The sequence below is a fragment of the Ipomoea nil genome, unplaced genomic scaffold, assembly GCF_001879475.1.
Source record: "Ipomoea nil cultivar Tokyo-kokei standard unplaced genomic scaffold, Asagao_1.1 scaffold0188, whole genome shotgun sequence".
NCBI lineage: Eukaryota > Viridiplantae > Streptophyta > Magnoliopsida > Solanales > Convolvulaceae > Ipomoea > Ipomoea nil.
Genome location: NW_017616616.1, coordinates 2,241,669 through 2,262,144, shown reverse-complemented (window position 1 = coordinate 2,262,144; position 20,476 = coordinate 2,241,669). Strand labels below are relative to the sequence as shown.

The window sequence follows — 20,476 nt, the reverse complement described above, 5'->3', positions numbered from 1 at the left end:
AATCAAACAATTAATAGTGATCAAATAATCAGAATTGGCCTATAGGCCAATTTTTTACCAAACAGGGTCATTATGTTTTTAATTTAATAATCAACTAACACTTATTAGGGTTAGGATTACAAAGCGAGCTTCAACCAAAATGCATATATATTATCTCTTTGTTATCATCTTTTATATAGTCACAAAATGAACTTCACTCATTATGCATATTACCTCTTTGTGGTCATTTTTCAATTAAGGTCATCATAAGACGAACTTCACCTAAAGTGTATATTCAAGTACTAATAGTTGCAAGTTTTTCCGTAAATCAAAGTAAAAGTCAAAGTTTCTTGTGGTGATGTAGAAAGAAGTACTTGGATTTTTACATGAGCAGTGTTACGTGTAGCGATGAAAGAAAAGTAATAAGCAAAAATATAAAAACTAAAACTATACTTGGGTAGAAGGCGACCTGGGCCAAACATGTTTAATTTTTTGTCTTATTGCTATTTACACCACCTGATGGATATATTATGCTTGGAGCGAACCGATCCAAGGCGACGGACCCGGGATACCTCGGCCTAAGCCACTTCTCCCAAGCCACTTAGGCCGTGGTCACCTCGGCCCAAGGAGCACGGCCATAGGCCGGGCTCAGGCCATAATGAGCTCTGCCAGGCCGAGCTCGAGCCTCAAAGGGCTTAGCTAGGCCGAGCCGCCCCCTAACAAGCTCGATCAGGCCGAGCTTGGGGTTTTAGGGGGGGCGCGGGCGCCCTTTGGACCCGGCCTTGAGCTAGGACGCGGTGAAAGTGCCAGATCCAATCACCCCCGTTTTGGGGGAGTGGTTGGGGGTTTGTTGCATATAAAAACCCCTCACCTCGTCCTACACAAGGAACACCTAATCATTTTCTTACACACTTGATCCTAAACTATCATTCTGATAGCCCAACTATTATCGCAATACAATCTATGGTCTTCACGGCCTTACGACATCGTATTGCTTGTCTATTTATTTTATATTACGTTCTTATCCGAATTTATTGATTCGGGTCCACCCCGGGTTAATTAAATCCATCACCACTTATAAAATTATTGAATTTTTTGTCATTTTTACAACTTCAATGTGATTTACACCTACTTTTCACTATAGGGTGGTACACTCATAGCAATATGAACACCCTTATAGCTATCTACATCACCTACAAAATTATTAAATTCTTGTCATTTTTACAATTCCAATGTGATTTGCACCTACTTTTCACTAGATGGTACAAATAGAACACCCTTTTTTAAAATCAGTTAGATGAGATCCTTAAGAAAAAAAGTGAGAGTATATATTATATTATTTGTCACCAAATCAATCATAAAGCTTTAAACAAGAAGAAAATAACAAAAATACATAAGATGTGAGGAGGATGAGGATATGTTAGCTAGTCATCTTCTAAACAACAGCTAGCTAGCTTTGTTAAGGTATCTTAGTATACATGCTCTGCTCTGAGAAGGTACAAAACTCCTCTAGCTTCCTTGCACTGTATGTATGTATATACATATACATATATTCACTTAATATATATGTGTGTGTATATATATATATATATATTAATATATTATATAATCTTCCTTCTACTCCATATTTTGCTCTATCAAAAAGTAACACTGATAAATTACTAGACTTTGAAATCTGCCGCCTCAACATTGTTATTGCTTTGATCAATCCTGTCTTCGAACTCGATGTACTTGTACCACTTGGCGCAGGCGATGTAGACGGCGAAGTCCGCCGCCGTGAGGGCGGCTAAGAGGAAGTAAAACCGGTCCAAATGGCCCCTGTTAAGGTTGCCGGGGATCCATCCCGGGATGGAATCCGTGGTGGAGATTTTCATCACAATGCTGACGAGCAAGCTGCTGACGTAATTCCCCAGCGAGATTGACGTCATGCAGAGGGCGCTGCCGAAGCTCTTCAGCCCGTCCGGCGTCTGGGCGTTGAAGAATTCGAGTTGTCCGACGTACATGAAGACCTCGGAGGCTCCGATCAGCATGTACTGCGGGACCTGCCAGAAGATGCTGAGTGAGCTGGAGTTGGCGCAGTGGGGGCAGTCTATGTCGGCGTATTTTAGCCGGAAGTGCTCCACCGTGCCGGCGGCGACCATCGCCATGATGGCGATGATCAGGCCGACGCCCATGCGCTGCAGCTCCGTCAGGCCGCGGGCGCCGGCGGACTTCTTTAGGCTGGCGACGAAGGGGTCGAGGAGGCGGCGGTAGATGAAGATGAAGGCGGCGACGCTGAGGATGTCGAAGCTGGACATGCTGGCCGCCGGGATGTGGAAGCCGGAGACGTCGGTTTTCATGGCGGCGCCTTGCTCGACGAACAGGGAGGCCATTTGGGTGAAGACCACGGAGTATAGGATCGTGCATAGCCAAATTGGAAGCAGCCTTAATATGCATTTCACTTCTTCCACTTGAGTCACGGTGCAGAGAAGCCATGGATTGTATCCACCTTCTTCTCCGGCTAAGCTTGCCTTCTGCTTTGGTACAACCACTGCTGCCTTATCCAAAAGTCTGTATTAAGCGTTCCATGTCAGATGAAATTCGATTATATTATAAAGAAAATTGCAGTTTTAATCTAGAAGTTATATATATATATATATATATATATATATATATATATATATATGCTTAAGATGTCTTTCACATGCACGAGTTATGAATTCACTTTAATACTAAATTGAAGGATGTGTTAGTTTCTTTTCAACTAAAAAATTAAGTTAATTAAATGACATATTTATGTTTATATATTATTTATATGTTCAACATGGAAATCATTCTAGAAAGTGACCGTTTCTCACAAAGATTACTGTTAGGTAGGTCTAGTAAAAATTCCTATATGACCAAGGGTATTTTCGTAAATTAAAGGTAAAACTTACACCCGGCCCAACATGATAATATAGGACCGGGGTAAATCATGATGACTCAATGATTCATTAAGTGTGATTCGGGCATCTCTTTTTTACGGGCATCGCTTCTGCCTTCTGGACTATGTCACTTATGGGCGTTTGGACCTTTTTGATCATTAGGACCTGGCTTTGGTTGGGTTAGAGGCAGACTTGTCCCGTTTAGGGCAAGGTTCTCGTGATATTCCTATTTGGCTGGTGTGGATAAAGAACCTACCACATTAGGTACGATATAACTCTTATTATTATGTTTGATCATGTGTCATTATCCACAATCTACCACTTAATTCAAGAACTATCTGTTCACAATCTATCACTCAAGAACTAATTGAATGTTTGAGACAAAATCGTCACTTCACCAATTACCCAGAAATTAAAATTGATTATTATACTATACTAATTTAAGAACATAAGAGCACATTACAAAATTATTTGTGATAAAACTTACTCAAATCCATCAGTGTGGAGCAATTTTCTGGTGCCATTTTCCCCATCAACTTCATGGAGCTCATCCGCATCACAAGGCAGCTGCACCTTCCATTTCCTAGCAGCCGCCACCACCACCTGGCAAAACCTCGACAGAGGGTTCCCTTTGGGCGTGAAATGCCGGTACCTCGGCGTCCCAACGAGGAACAACACCAAAGCCGAGAACGCGGAGCCGGCGGAGGCCCAAAACCCCAACGCCCACATGGCCTTGTCTTCGAAGTAAACAAGAACCGTGTTGGAAAACAGAGACCCGAGATTCAAGGCCAAGTAGAAGTAGCTGAAGAAGGCCACCTTGGAGTGGCTCTCTTTCGGGTGATCCTCGTCGAACTGGTCGGCGCCGAACGTCGCCACGTTGGGCTGGTAGCCGCCGTTCCCCAGCGCCACTAGGTAGATCGACACGTAGAACAGCACGACATGGAGCGTCGAGTGGTCGCCGCATTTGCTGTTCTTGTCGCCGCAGCCCTTTGGTCGGACTAGGAAAATTTGTGAACATATGGAGAGTGACACTAACCCCTGCACCCATAGATCATCCAACAACATCAGAACATTGCACGGGTAATTGAGTAATTATTTGCTTAAATTTAAGCAATGATAACTTGATCCGACCCATTTCATCAATTGCACTATGAAAATTCTAGAATATATAATTCAAGAAATTTGGAGAAGGGTGACTCACAATGACATAAATGCCCTGGAAGATGGCACAAGTTTTGTATCTCCCCCAATAGGAATCACTAAGGAAGGCTCCAAGAAGGGAGAAGATATAAACAGTGCCAGTCCATTTGCTAACGTTGTTAGCCGCCTCAGCGTTGTCTTGCCCCATCACTCTTGTTAGGAACAATACCAGATTTACCCCCACACCAAAAAATGCCAGCGTAGCTAATCCTTGGTTCACTGTAATATAACATATAAATTTCAAATCAAAACAAAATATAATAAAGCTGGTTTTAAATCAATCTCTTAATAGAATATTAGAATTAACAATTATATTATGATTTTATTACAATTTTTTTTTCAAAAATAGATTAAAACGTGGTTTACCTAGCAAAAGCACGCCGGAAACCCATCCTCCGGTGGTTGCTCGGACAGCCGGTCGGCCGTGCTTATCAATACTTCCGTCAAGGGTGCACTCCCCTCGCCCAACGTTCTCCTCCCGTGGATCCTAAAAGAACATATTTTATTTAATTAATATGTACCTTTTGAAATGAAATTTTAAAATTTTATGTAAATTTTTTTTTGAAATACTCATTATTCTTTACAAGGTAGTATATCTTATCAAATACTTTTTTAACTCCACTACATAAATGTATGCAAATTGTTTATAGGTGTAGTTGTTAATCATCTCAATCGAGTTGATCAGACAATTTGCTCAATAACCACAAGGTCTTAAGTTCAACTCCTTGTAAAGTCACCTATTAACCTTCTTGGTGAATTAGTATCACAAATCGTATTTAACCCATAACGCACATTCAAATAAGAGTGATAAATTTTGTTATAAATCAAAGTGGTTAACAACACCAAATCTCTCAAAATTTACCTTAAAATGGGGAAATGGCAAAACCAATGTAAAAAACACATAGATTGTATGCACATGATTGTAGTTCAATTGTGTCTATTTCCGCAATGCGTCCGGCGATTGTTAACTTGCCGTGTATAAGTTGGTTTTCCCTATTTAACGGGAGAATTGTGTGTTACATCATGAGATACGTGAGTTTTCATTTACAAACGTTCAGTGTCTTTTAAATTACAAAAAAATTAAATGATTATTTTGTCAAGATCGATAGGTGTCAAGAATCTCACTTTCCACATAAATCGCATGACGAGAAAAATTTGTTAGCTAGTATTAAAACAATAATATAATATATTGATATGTTATTTGATCGATCTATAGATAAGAACTCGTAGAATTTCATACCTTATCGAATAGTATTTAAAAAAAAAAAAAACAATTTTCTAATTTGCAAACACGTACACTCAATACGCCATCTCTAACATCATACTCCCGTGAAACAACCTATTTCTTTCTCGGACGATTAAAATTTGAAAATCAAAGCCCATATGAACAGTACTTATAAACTTCTTCCTTATTTGTTGAAATCCATGCTAGCTGTCGCTAGCTGATACATGCACCTTATCACAACACTATTATGTGATGAATTTGACACATAGATATAATTTTATAATGTCCTGTACTTTGTAGAGTTGTACTGTATGCTTTACAAGGTGTATTCTAACCCCGTGTGCTTCTACAAAAACATAAAACAATATTATAACCTGTGGGATCATAATATCGTGTGCTTTGTAAAATTGTACCTTACGCTTTACAGGTTATACTCTCACTCTCTGTATCTAGAGAACTATTAAATATAATTTTACAAATAATACAACATTGTATGTAACCTGTAAGATTATCATAGAGAATTATTCTATCATTGAATTCGATGCATATATATAATTTTATAATATCGTGTGTTTTGTGAAGTTGTACCTTACACTTTACAAGTTGTACTTTTATCATGCTTGTGCCTAACAAAGCATGGAGTACAATTTCACAAAACATACAAGATTGTAGCTGGTGGGATCATAAAATCTCCCTATTCATAGATGATATTATCAGAGAAAATAGTACCAAAGAAAGCAACACCATTGTGGTTAAGAAAGAAAGAAAGTATAGTACCGTCTAGATACTGATTGCGAGTTTTTCTTGTCCTAATTAAAAAAATAAAATAAAAAAGGATGGCTAGAACTTACCATTTTGGAGATGTTTAAGCAAGCCATTGTTGCTAGAGCTTCAATTCCTCCAATTAATCAAGAAAACTGGAATGGATGGCTTGCGATGTTGAGAGATGAACAGAGGGACGGACGGACGGACGGACAGGATATTGTTGCAGAGAGAATGGACGGATGAGATTGGGCCGGGGAGAATTATATAGCAGTGGAGATGGAAGAGGGAGAGAGAAGTGTGTATATATATATATATATATATATATATATATATATATATATATATATATATATATATATATGAAGTTGGAATTGTGAGTGGGGAAGATAAGGAAAGGGAAGGTGGTGAAGGGTATATATAGATGATAGAGGCGCTCAGTGGTGAATGATTGACAGCTAAAAAGAGATTACGTAAGAGAAGTGATTTGATGAGTGAGAGAGGGAAAGAGATAGAGAGAGAGAGAAACAGGAACATCATCGTTTAACTAACGATGATTAAACCTTAAAATGTATACATACAACAAATCATAATATCATTACCTTAACAACAACGATCATCACTAATCACGTTTTTTCTGTCTCGTCCTGTTGTCCACGAGGCACCACCTTCGGATAATCGAGTTACGTCCATTTCTCCACGATAATCTTGTTTAGGTTATTGGTCTGAAAGGCTTCAAGAAAGCAGGAAAATGACTTCTGTATGTTTTATAGAAAATGAGTCATTTTTCAGAAAACATTTTCATTTTCAATGTTTGTGTGTTTGGTTTATTTTTCAGAAAATGAGTACAGAAATGAAAAAGAATTGAATATTTCAAAATTTTAATTATTTAATAATTTTGATAAAATCCTTCTGTGAATAGAACTCTTTTTTTTTTTTAAATTTTAAATTCAAAAAATAAAAATAAACTAGAGTCAAAATATTACAAGCTATAAGAGATCACACATTTACAAACTATACACTCAAATAATAAAAAATTAATAAACTAGAGTAAAAAATTTTGGGAGTATTTTTGGGAGTATACTTTTTAAGAGATCACACATAATGAGTCAAAAAATAAAAGTAAACTAGAGTCAAAATTTTAATGAGTCTATGTATAAAATTACTTACAAACAATGAGACAAGATACTTATAAGAGATCACAATTGATAATTAAATTCTTAATATTATCTATACTAATGAGTCTTGAGTCAAAATATTATTATTATTATTTTGATACATCTAAGATAGATTGTGATTAATAGTGTGATGTTAGTATTTCGAGTTAAAATATTATAATTTTATAATTGGATACAAAAACATGTGTTTTAGCTATGAGTCACGTCTAACTGCAAGTAGTCAAGTAGATAGCTAGCTAGCCTAGCTATGACAATGGTAGGTTAATTTTAATATAATTTACCTTTATATTATATATATTATTTTATTTTTAACAACTTTTTGGGGATGCAGAAAAAAAGTAGATGTCATGCCTTTTCATGTGAAACAAGCTAGCATAGGTTGAAGTGTATTGTTCATTTGTTTGGGAATAATGAGAAAAAATTGTAATTACATATTCGAGATATATATTAGATAAATTCATTTTTATGTAATAGTTTATAAATTATATAGAAGATGTAAATTGTATTAAAAAAATCAAGTGGGACGAATTTAATTAAGAGGGGTACGGTGTATGATTCATTTTGAAAAGTCATATATATTTAAATTTTAGGTGATCCTCCATTGTTGGTATTTTTTCTTGAATAATCGAAATCATGGCAATTGTTTTATTTCTATAAATTAATAATACAATTAGATAATATTTATATAAAAAACTCTCAAAAATAGTTAAAAATTCACCTTTTAATTTTAGGGTGGTTGAAAATAGACTTTTCAATCTTAAAAATTGTGTAAAAATGCATTGATGTGCATGCTCTTAAAAACCTAGAATAAATTTTTTTCAAACACGTCATACTTAGACAAAAAAAATTTAGTCCACTCTTGTTTGCGAAAAATGTATAAACGGATTTACTATTCCGAGTAATGGTGACAAAATATTGTTTTTACTATTTAATCAGTTTGGTTGGCGTGAGTGACCGTGCACTTTTGTCCTTTAAGAGAGGTTGGGAGTTCGAACCACCTCTTGTATGGAAAAAATTAATATGCCTAGCACATTGCTCCTTAATTGGACTGACCCAGTGCGAACGGAAATTAGTCTGAATATGATACAGGTTTAAAGGTGTCTCCTACAGTTAAGGGTCGGTTCAAGACACTTCGTGGTCTAACCCTAAAAATAATAATAATAATAATAAAAATTGTATACCGTGGTGTTAGCGCAAAGGTAACTTTTTTTTTTTTTTTTTCCAAAATATAGAAAACTGTTATTTTTGTCACTAATTTATTTGTTAACAACGTAACATACATTACTCATATGACAATTTACCGACTCAATCACTCGTTAAAAAAAAAAAAACACTTATTGGCAATCAAGTATAGAAAATTAATTAAATAATATTATATCAGAAGATAAATATTAAGACATAAATTTAAAAGAAAAAAATGTAACATTACTCCAAAATGTATAGCATTTTGACGGCCAAATTTCCAATATTTGGAGGTCAAAAATTGTCTGCCAACATGTTTTACATTTCCGACAAAATTTTCATTTGAATTTATTACATTAAATTCACATACCACCAAGGCGGCTAAACGTCCAGAAACTCATAACTTTTTAGTTTTTACGGGTATTTTATATTTTCTAACCTAATAAACATACCTAAATGGTTAGGCAAGCATACTTAAAAGAGCATTCATATTTGCGATTTTTTCTTAATTTTTGCAGAATATAGAAAATTGACTATGAATTTTAGCTGATGAGAGAGGAAGATTTTGAGTAGTTTTTTCGCCGATCCTGTAAGTAGAACATTTTGTCAGAGAAAAAAGAAAAGAAAAGAAACCACACGCTTGAACGCACGGCTGCCCCAGCGGGTGCATGTGGCCGCCTAGTTTTATTTTTTATTTTTTAATCTTTTTGGCCGTTGCTACCAATCACTTTATTTATTTATTCATTTTTAAAATATTTTTTAAATTTTGCTATTAAGTTTTTTTTTTTTAGTTTATATATATATATATATATATATATATATATATATATATATATATATATATATATTTGTTTTTCTTGTTTAATTTTGTTGTTAAATTATTTAAGTTTGAACAAAAATTTATGCAATATAAATGTAGTATATAATTTGGATGCCATATTATTAGAATTGAAAATTTATAATTATAAATTTATTTTAATTTTGACATGTTTAATTTAAATATAATAAAAAATATTAATTGTAATTATAATTTTATAATGATATTAAATAAAGAAATAATTAAAATATAGTGGAGTATAATGGTGGGTCCATAAAAAATTGAGAAAAAACCTAAAACTAATAAGGAGAAAGGTTTTTATGAGATAGTGGATAGATGACCAAATGGATATTGGGGTCCATAAAAAACTGGGAAAAAAACCTCAATTGATATCGATGTTCTAAGATTATTGTTGTTGACTGGCATAGCTCAGCTAGTAAAAAAGAATTAATAGTTTATTTGATTTATGCGAAAATCCGCAATTGCAAATTAAAAGTGCATTTTAGGTAAAGTTTATTTTGTAATTTTAGTCGATAAATGATTACAAAGAGATAAATCAACATAAATTGCCTATAATTAATTCGCTCAAACCAAAAAAGTCGATAAATATTCTCTACAGAGAGATAAACTTGAAACCTTGTTGTTTCCAAATCAAACTATCTGACTAATTAATTTAATTGAAGTTGTTCCATAGTTAATAATTTCGCTTCAATAACAACTAGCACTTTGCATGGACAGTTTAGGATTAGGCCAGGTGCAATGCTTAGGAACGTTTTTTTTTTTTTTTTTTTTTTTTTTTTTTTTTGAATTCATAAAAAATTTGTCAAAATTGATAGGTTAAAAATCAGAGTTTCTTGAAATATCAATATCCATCTCAGTATATTCTTCTTCAAATATATAATGCTATTTTTCCCTCTTAATTTCCCCTTCCGAATTCATATTCACTTCTTAACATTGTAATAAATTAATTTTATTTATTTATTTATTAGTTATTGTGAATTGACCGACCCCCTCATACCTCCGAAGGAATTGTACCATTATCTTTATCTCTACTTTTTTTCTCTCTAGTTACTCTCTCTTTCTCTCTTTGTCATTCTTTATTGGAGTCCGTACCCACTTGAAATAAATATCTATTTTAATATGAGGTTGTATCAATTCGTAAATCCGTTTTAATTATTTAATAATCAAGATTCTTAATTAATTTGTACCTCAAGGTTGTCACAAATGTTGTGGCTGTGGCCTGTGGGGCTCTATTTTACCCAAGTACTGGAAAGTTTGGCAACATTGAATTGTACACTTGTCTAAGTTATGCTAATTACTCTTAAAAGAAACTAAACAACAAACTGAGCACAATTATTCATTAAACGTTCCGACATAGTATCATATAACTTTATCCTCTTTTTTTTTTTGTTTTTTTTTTGTTTTGTTTTTTTTTTTTTTTTTTTTTTTTTTTTTTTTTTTTTTTTTTTGTGGACGACTAACTTTTTGTGATATTATCTTTGATTTCCATTTTCATGACACTTCCACATTTAATTTGAATCCAAACTATTACTGTTGATTTTATTAGGGATGATCCCATGTAAACCCTAAAATAAAATACAAATTTGATCGCAATGTTGATTACTCACAATGTAAAAAAAAAATGGTAGAATGACTGAAGGTTTAGGTAGAACGTCACACATATAGACCCAAAAACAACACTGACTCGGATGATGAATTAACAATTTGATCACAAGATTAACCTGGTCAAGACTAATTGTTAATTAGAAGAATTATTATCGTCAAACTATATGTTGAAGAATTATTGCGGATTGTTATGGACTAAGGACATAATTATCCATGAACGGTCATTATCTTATGCCAATAGCCATGAAAATCAATCCATTATCATAATAAAATGTAATGAACCTATTGGATCACGACGTGCTGGGCGTCTCTTCTAGTAGAATTCACTAATTTCCGGGACCTTGGTCCCTCCCTTCCACCAAAAAAAAAAAAAAAAAAATAGTAATGAAGGTGGTCCATCATCTATCCCACCATAATGGTTAGTTATCTCAACAATAATTAATTATGAATAGGCGTTATTTCCCCATGAAGGCTGAAGACATCATTCCTCCTCTTCCACTATAAAATTACAGGTCACGCAATCAATGGAGAAAAAAAGAAGACCACACTATCATCCTCATGTTAAAATACAACCACACAAATGCTATCAAATAGCATGGATTCTTTATAATGTACCAAAACACAAAAAGTTACAATGAAATTTGGTTTAGCGTACACCACCCAAAAAGGACTATATGATTTTTACTTTTACGATTGCCACATAAAAATTATTTGTTTCCTTAATCTTTTTTCCATGCCAAATTTAGATTTTATTTTAGGGTTCATGCTGGGTCATCCTTAATAAAATCAACAATTAGTTATAGGTGCACAATTTTCCATTCTAATTTATTACAATATAATTATTTAGTCTTACTAATAATTTTTTTTTTTTTTGGTATAAACAATACTATTCCAATGTGTTATGCATATTTCCAGTTCAAAAAATGTCAGAAGAATCTAATGCCATAAAACTTGTATGTGGACTAAAGTTTTACTCAATTAAATTCAACTGAAAAATTTTATTTATAATGAAAACAGTTATCAAATGAGTTGAAGAATCAAGTGACATAAAAGTTACCTGTAGATTAAAATTTTATTCAATGAGATTCATTACAACCTGCTTTTAATTTATATATTGGTGCTTTCAAAAAAAAAATTATATATTGATCAAAATATTTTAAACCACTAAAAATGGATAAATCTTCCCCTAGTAACATTCATTTCGATGATCCTTAACCAAGCAAGTTGCAACACCCATCTTGTAGGTAGCCTAGCTACTTAGCTAGGTTAGGTGTCATTTTGTTCAATTCTTAGTTAAACCATGTATGTTGAAATAGAACTTTGTGGCTTAGATATATAGGTTAGGTGTGTTGGTCATCAAGGACTAATCCAAGCAACTTGGAAGAACCCTTTTTAGCTTAGCTAGGTGTACGTAGTTAAGTGTTGCAATTGGTCAATGAACATTGGTCAATGAACATATATATTCAAGGATTTTTTTTTTTTTTTAAAAAAAGGTTGGAGTATATTTTATTTATGATCCATATCCTTTAATTATAATAGTGATATGTTGGTTCAATGCATATATACTCGATGCTCTGAATGTTGTATGAGTCATTAGTTAAGTAGTGGGAGGATTTGATTTTTTTTTTTTTTTTACCAATACCCCATCAACGTAGGTAACTGAATATTCCTTAGGTTACTATAGTTAATTAACAAAATTTTAATTAATTAATTAATTAATTAATTAAAGTCTACTCAAATGTTTTACCAGATAAAAACTTTATTATAATTATAATCCTAAATATAATTAGGAGGGGGAAAATATGTTAGACATTTATGATTATTTAATTGTAATAGTGATGTTGGTCCATGAACATATTTAAGGATTCAATGTAAAAAATTTTAAAATGGAGAAGAGTTACAAGTAAATTTTTAAGTGGGGTGAACGGTATAATTGAATGATTGAATCTCTTTATTGAGAAAAGTTATTTCATGACCTCTTAAACTAATAAAAAATATAATTGAACTGACACTATGACAAAATCACATTTTAAAAATCAATTTAAGGCATTGGGATTGAATTTGTTTAAAGCTATATATTCAATTCGACTGTTGGCTCCACTTATAACTTTATCATGTATATATATATATATATATATATATATATATATATATATATATATTTATTTATTTATTTATGATCCCTTAATTATATAGTGATGTTGGTCCATGAAACTATTTAAGGATTAAGTACAAATTATATGACTTTACTTCATTCATAATCATTTAGGGTAGGTTTAGAAACTCAGAAAATGATTTTTGGAAATCATTTTTCGTGTTTTCAGTGTTTGAATGCACTTGGAAAATCTAGTCAATGGAAAATATTTTTCGTTGATTGGAGAAAATCTTTACATTTTGGCTAAAAATGACTTCTGTCAAATTTTGGCAGAAGACATTTTTCGGACCAAGGCTACATCGACAAATGACGATGAAGGATTCCAGACCAAGGCTCTTGTTTCCTGCGGAAACGAGTCCGCCAGAAACCATCGCTTTTAAGAAAATAATAATAATAAAGAACATTGTTTTTAATATTATTATAAATGTTTTTATATTTTAAATAAAATAATTAAAATATATAATTATACAATTCTACTCATTTTTCAGATAATGAACCTAATACATCAATACAGTTTTCCAGAGTGTAACAAAACACTATAAAGAAAAATATTTTCTGAAAAAAAAAAAAAAAAACTCATTTTCCAGAAGTCATTTTCTTAATTTCTAAACGGACCTTTAATTGTAATAGTATTTTCACATCATATGGCCACCTTTGATTTGTTTTACTTTTAACCTTAAAATTTCAAAATATTGCACTTTTAATCCAAAATATCCCCACTTTGTAAAATTTCACCAAATTTTACCTTATTATATTTAAAGATTTTTTAAAATAAAAGTGAAATCTATATATATATATATATATAAAAGTAAAATCCTCCTTCCCAAATTTTCCCCCCAAAACTTTTGTAGTAAAACTTATTTGGTAAGTAAATGTAAAATGGAAACCCTAATTTTAATTGGTAATTGGTAATATAATAAAAACCATAACTGTTACCCTTAATCAAATCTAAACACCTATATATACATCACATTTCTCTTCAATACAAACAGTACCAAGTTACAAAGAATGAAATGGAATATTCTCTGCAACTGCATATCAATGGTGTAGAGAATAGGGAGCTTCGAGAAGAGGACGAACAAGACCCATATTCTCTTCGTGACGTGTGGCCGCCGAAGCTTCCATATCCAGAAGAGCCGTTGCACCACACTTGCACATTAATTTGGTAAATCTATGTATCATTTTTTCAAAATTTTTATTTTTTTTTGATAAAGAATCGAAAATCATACCATTGGTGAAATTTAAAATCTATCTACATATATTTTTTCAAAAAAAAAAAAAAATCTATCTACATATATTATATAAACTATGAATATATATTGATCATATATATAAGCCAGTTCGTTAAACATCAATATTGAGTTTAATATTGTTTCTTTCAATTTTTCGTATTTAAATTTCGTATATATACAACTTCAACTTCAATAGGCTTTATTCAGAATGGTTAGTACCTAAATTTAGTAGATTTATCCCAGAATCCTCTTAACATTTTAATTCTATTCTTTTTAGTTATGTGCAATGTTATAAAAATATTTTTATTTTTATTTGCTATTATTTGACCCTTTACTCTTTTTAATTGTAACTCTAACAATATTGCCGAGGAAGAAAGTTGGAGACACCGAGGGAGGAGAAGCGGAGACGCCGATGCTGCGAGATAGAGAGAGATCATGAGAGAAGTTAGAGGCTAAGAGAGTGCAATGAGTGAGGGCCGCAGAGAAGATGGCCGGGCAGGGTTAGATTTTGTCTCTGTGTATAAAAATTTGTCTTTAAAAAAATAGGATAATTGTTATTATTTTACATTTAATTTAGATTAATAATTGTTTATTTATGATAAATATACCTTTAATATCTATGGAGTATATTATTAATTATTCTTATCAAATCAACATAATTATTAAATTACAAAATTATATATATGAATAAATAAAGCTCATATCACATTTTTATATATAAAATTTAATAACATTAATAGTTTTTAATAACATTGTATAATTTAATATTTTAAATTTTTAGTATGTACGTCACATAAGTTATAATTTAACATTGTCATACTATTAATTTATTAATTAATTTATTGATAAAATAATTAATAAACTATAATTGGTAAGAAACTAATGTTATTGCTACTTAGTGTTAATCAAGGAAATAATATCCCACCAGCACGAATATGTACTATATCCCATCCGTCTAACATTAATTAAGGAAATAATATATCGTTATTATGCTAAACTATTATAATGTTATTACTTAATTTATAAGTAAATAATGAATTAATTATTATTCTATTATTTTATAAGAAAATAATTAATAATACTAATATACTAATATTAAATATTTAAGCAAGGAATTGATATATATGGTACTTGATATTCATGGAAATCAAAAAGTCATTAATAAGCAAGCAATTGATATATATATATATATATATATATATATATATATATATATATATATATATATATGTTATTACATTCATGGTCGTTACCCAAAATCCCCTAGCATATAACATTTTTTATTGAAAGGACGGGTAGACCCGGGGGAGACACCCCTAGCATATGATATAAGCAATTAATAAAACATAATTGGTAAGAAAGTAACGTAATTTATAAGAAAATATTCTTTGGTAAGAAATTAAGTAAAATCCTTACTCCGTATATATAATATAATAACGTATAATAACCTACATTTATAAGGAAATAATATACCTGAGTCAAAACATCCACATTGATTTAATAATTTATAAGCAGATAATTTACTTATCAAAAAATATTTACATTTTTTAATTGCTATATATCTCTTGCTGTGTATATTATATAACGCTATTACTTAATTTATAAGTAATAATTATTCTATTCTTTTATAAGGAAATCTATACTTCTATACTTACCATTAATAAAAGTAAAATCATCTTCTTCAATTTTCCTACTCAAACTTTTGTTAATATTAATTTATTTATTGATAAAAGAATTAATAAAGCACAATTGGTAAGAAAATAACGTTATTTATAACCAAATATTCTATGGTAAGTAAATAACGTAATTAAAGATGGAAATAATTTTGCAATATGTATATATAAAGATGTGTAATTACTAATTGACAGAAAATAAAAGTATTCTAATAATTCACTGGGAATGGCCTACTGCTTCTTAAAAACTTTTACAATTTCGGAAACTATTGTATTGGGGTTGCCTTTTTTATTGGTGTATATGTAATAAAAAAATGTAATATAGAAATGGTTAATTAATAAATATCTAAATAATTTATAGTATTCAATTTTTGGTACTAAACAAAATTTTTTTTTATTGTCATTATTAGTTATTCCTTCACAATAATTTAAACTTTGTCATTTCATTTTTTTTAGAAAACGAGCCGTTGTGTAATCATAATAATACACAAGCATCGTTGTTGCGATCAAATATATCGGTTGATAATGCTCAACCATCATTACAATCAACTATTGGTGCACCATCAGTTATACCAGTCACCCCAACAATGATTGGTAAATATAATTTTGTATCGCAATCATTTGTAAGTATTTTACTGTATCATTTTTAAATTTCTTAACTTCATATAAATAATTGCAGTGACAGGTAATGAACTGTTGTATGGTGGATTTATGATTTCTTCTCCAAGAACACCGATTAATATATCTAGCAATGGTATTCAATTTTAACGTTCACATTATTTGTAATAACTTTTACATTTTAATAAATACAGTTATTTTTTTTTTCTTACAAATTATTGATTACTTACAATTAACATGTTCATATTAATTACCATGCATTTATTTGTTATTATTATTTTCAAAATTATTACAATTCAGAGACTCATTCATATTTCTGTCTAAGTAGAATCTATTCTATGAGAATTATTTAAACAATTATATTTTTACGAATCTTTTTTTGCAATAGTTAATGTTCATCAAAGTTTGTTCGAAGATAATCATGTGACCACCAGAGGAACACCATTGAGTGCAATCACAAATGGTATATGTTATATTTAAAATATCATTTTATCTTTCAATACTATAGAATTTTTTAATATCATTTTATTTAATTAACCATTGTTTGATTTGTACGCGTTAACTCTATTTGCAGTTGCTAGCAACCCAAATTTATACGCATTGAACAGTGATATTCGATCGTCCACCATTAGCTGATGTATCAAACGGTAATTTAGATTACACGGTTCACAATTTTTACAATCTTGGTTATTCCTATTTTGTTAAAGTGCAATAATTAACAGTTAATTATGTTTTTTAAAGTGCAAAAAGCACCACATCATCATTCTAATCGTGGTTTGTGGTCGATTGTGAGAACTTCCAGTACAACATCGTCAAGAACAAAATACGGATTTCAAACAATTCGTATCTGAAAATAACGGATATGGTCATTTTTTATGAACTCACAACTCTTAGATATATTCAATTTCATCAAACAACCAATAATATGTGTTAATAATAAACTATTTATGTAATTGGATTCCTATTTGGACCTTGAGGATGCTGCTCATTTCTATAATTATTGTGGTGCCTTATTCTGGCGACACGAGCGCTCATTTCTGTAAACTTTTTAAATCTCATGTAATATTTAATAACACAATGCCTTATAATATATGGTAATAGTATGTTGTGATGATTATTATTTGATTTTATAATTTTTTAAACATTTTGTAGAATAAAGTTATTTAAATTTTATGCCATGCATGGAAATGAATATATTAATATTTCTTTGAAAATATAATCGGCAATTATGTTTTCATAAGTATATTACTTTTAAATTATATGAAAATGAATATTAATTCGTTTTATGAATGAAAAAAAAATGAATATTACACACAAGAATCTATTATTAGTATTCTGTTAATAATTGGTATGGGAATCAGGCCAAATGAAAAAGGAAATTAATATTAAAAATTCATTGCAAATGTAATACAAATTTTCCCTTCAAAAAAAGTAGTAACTACCAAATGAAATATTATGAAAGAAAAAAGAATGAAGAAAATATGAAATGAATATATTCATATTTCACTGGAAATATAATCAGCAAATTATATTATTATAATTATATTAATTATTTATGAAGGAAAAAGGAAAAGAATATATTAATATTTCACTGGAAGCATAATCAGTAATTATATTTTTATAAATATATTATTTTTTAGTTATATGAAAATAAATATTAATACTTTTTATGAACGAAAAAATAAATAAATATTACACATGGGAATATGTTATTAGTAACCACCAAATGAAATATTAAGAAAAAATTATGAAGAAAAAAGGAACGAAAATCAATTTTAATTCCTTTTAGGAAGGAAAAGGAAATGAATATATTCAAAAGGAAATAAAATACTGGGGAAAACAAAATGAATATATTAAAATTTTACTGGAAATATAACACAGTTTTTCCTACCAAAAAATTAGTAACCAACAAATAAAATATTAAAAAAAATTATGAAGGAAAAAAATATGGCAATCAATATTTATTCTTTGTATGAAGGAAAAAAGAAATGAACATATTCAAAAGGAAATGAAATATTAGAAAACGAAATGAATATATATTAATATTTCACTGGAAATATATAATCGGCAATTATATTATGATAATTATATGAATTAAATAATAATTAATTAATTATATTAATAAATAGTAATAATTAATATTTAATAATTATAGTATAGACAAATTGATATTGATATGTATTTCCTGAATATAAAATGATCACAAACTCATTTCTTTTCTACCATTATATACTTTTAATTCTTCTCTTATATTTCTCAACTTTCTCTCTATTGTTTTGTAATGAAGTTAAATTTTGTCACTGCTTTTGATCTATCTTCCAAGACAAGGAAAAGCTTTATAGACCTTCAGTTGACGCGTTGTTATTTGTCCAGAGAATATCAACGCACAGCCGTTAAGGCGTCAACCACCAAACTCTAGAGTGCTTATTTCATGACTCTAAGGTACATATTGCATTTATATATTATTTAAATATCACTTTATTTTTGTGATATTACATTGAATATCAATTAATATTAATATTTATGTTGTATGTTGTATATTCTATACAAATAATTTATATAACTGAGTTGCAAGCTAGACAACGAGCTAATTAGACCAATTAATACAAATCATAAACACTGCTATATAAAATCTCTAAAGTTTCAGCACCGGATGCGTACATCTACACGTTGGCTATTAATTGAATAATTATTTGTTCGAATTCAAGCATTAATAACATCAGAAAACATAATCGATCCAACTCAATTATTCAATTGCACTATATAATATTTGGTGTTTTAATTTAAATAATTATATATCAATCCAAATACTTTTAATATATTACAACAAATTCATTCCGTGCATCGCACGGGGACAAATACTAGTATTGTTTAAAACCAAGAACTATAAGTAAAACAAATCAAAGTTGAGGATCAAAAGTAAAAAATCTAATTATTAATGTGGAAGGACCAAATATAACTTAAAACTCAAATTTTAATCCAATATGGATGCTTATTTAGAGCCAAACAAAATTTAATATGTAATATGTCATGAAGGACTATCTAATTAATTTAGCAACCTTAATTAGTCAACTTTTTTTTCACCCAAATCACCCTATACTCGAGGAAACATGAATGCACGTCTAATTTTTACCTTAAATAAATCACATTAGAAAAATTATACGCGACAAGTTCAACCGATAGGGTATTGACAAGAATTTTACTCTGAACCTTTTGGTACGAAAATCATATTCCACCTACTCAATCACTCATTTTATGGCTATTTTTTGAAAGTAAAAGGGAAACTTTAGATTAAATCAACAATGCAGAGATACAAGGGGGTGGACAAACATCCCACAACCCTAGGACATACCCAGAATCCGTTGCTCGTGCCAATACATGAGCCACGTGATTCGCTGACCGCTTGACATGGTGAACCTTAACGTTCTCGATGTCACTAGCAAAGTCGGAGGTACAATACTAGTAAAAGGTGGTTGGCTGAATCCATATTAGTCTCACAACAATTCAGACCCTTTTAAAGTTTAAAAGAAATTATGCTACAACAAAAATTAATCAAATTTTAATAGCTCCAAACTACATAGAAGAGGTAAATCATATTACGAAGATTTAGTGCGACGGATTCGAGATAAAAGTCTTTTTTTTTTTTTTTTTTTTTTTTTTTTTTGTGTAGCCCAGAGTTTCCATTGATTACTCTGTATAATGTAGTATTGTTGTATAGAGACGGAAAGAAATTGCTTTGATTTTAATTTATGGCATGTACAAGTTGGCATTAAATTCATGGTTTCTTGTTCTCATGTAAGTTTTCATGCATTATAAATGCAAGGCCTTTAACCTACGCAACTGCTAATTATTATTTGCATCAAATTAATGTGCAACTATGCCAACAAGTCTAATCAATTTAATTGAATACGGTAATCAGAGGTGTG

General features: G+C 30.5%; 1 protein-coding gene across 1 annotated transcript; it reads right to left on the bottom strand.

Moving 5' to 3' along the window:
• Nucleotides 1–1,332: 1,332 nt before the first annotated feature.
• Nucleotides 1,333–6,371, bottom strand: LOC109182173 (protein NRT1/ PTR FAMILY 7.2-like). The gene is made up of 5 exons (XM_019332264.1): nucleotides 6,159–6,371; nucleotides 4,449–4,569; nucleotides 4,084–4,301; nucleotides 3,370–3,920; nucleotides 1,333–2,529 (listed from the first exon to the last, which is right to left on the bottom strand). The coding sequence occupies exons 1-5, from the start codon at nucleotides 6,183–6,185 to the stop codon at nucleotides 1,641–1,643; spliced, it is 1,806 nt and encodes a 601-aa protein (XP_019187809.1). The 5' UTR covers nucleotides 6,186–6,371; the 3' UTR covers nucleotides 1,333–1,640.
• Between the last annotated feature and the right edge of the window lie 14,105 nt (nucleotides 6,372–20,476).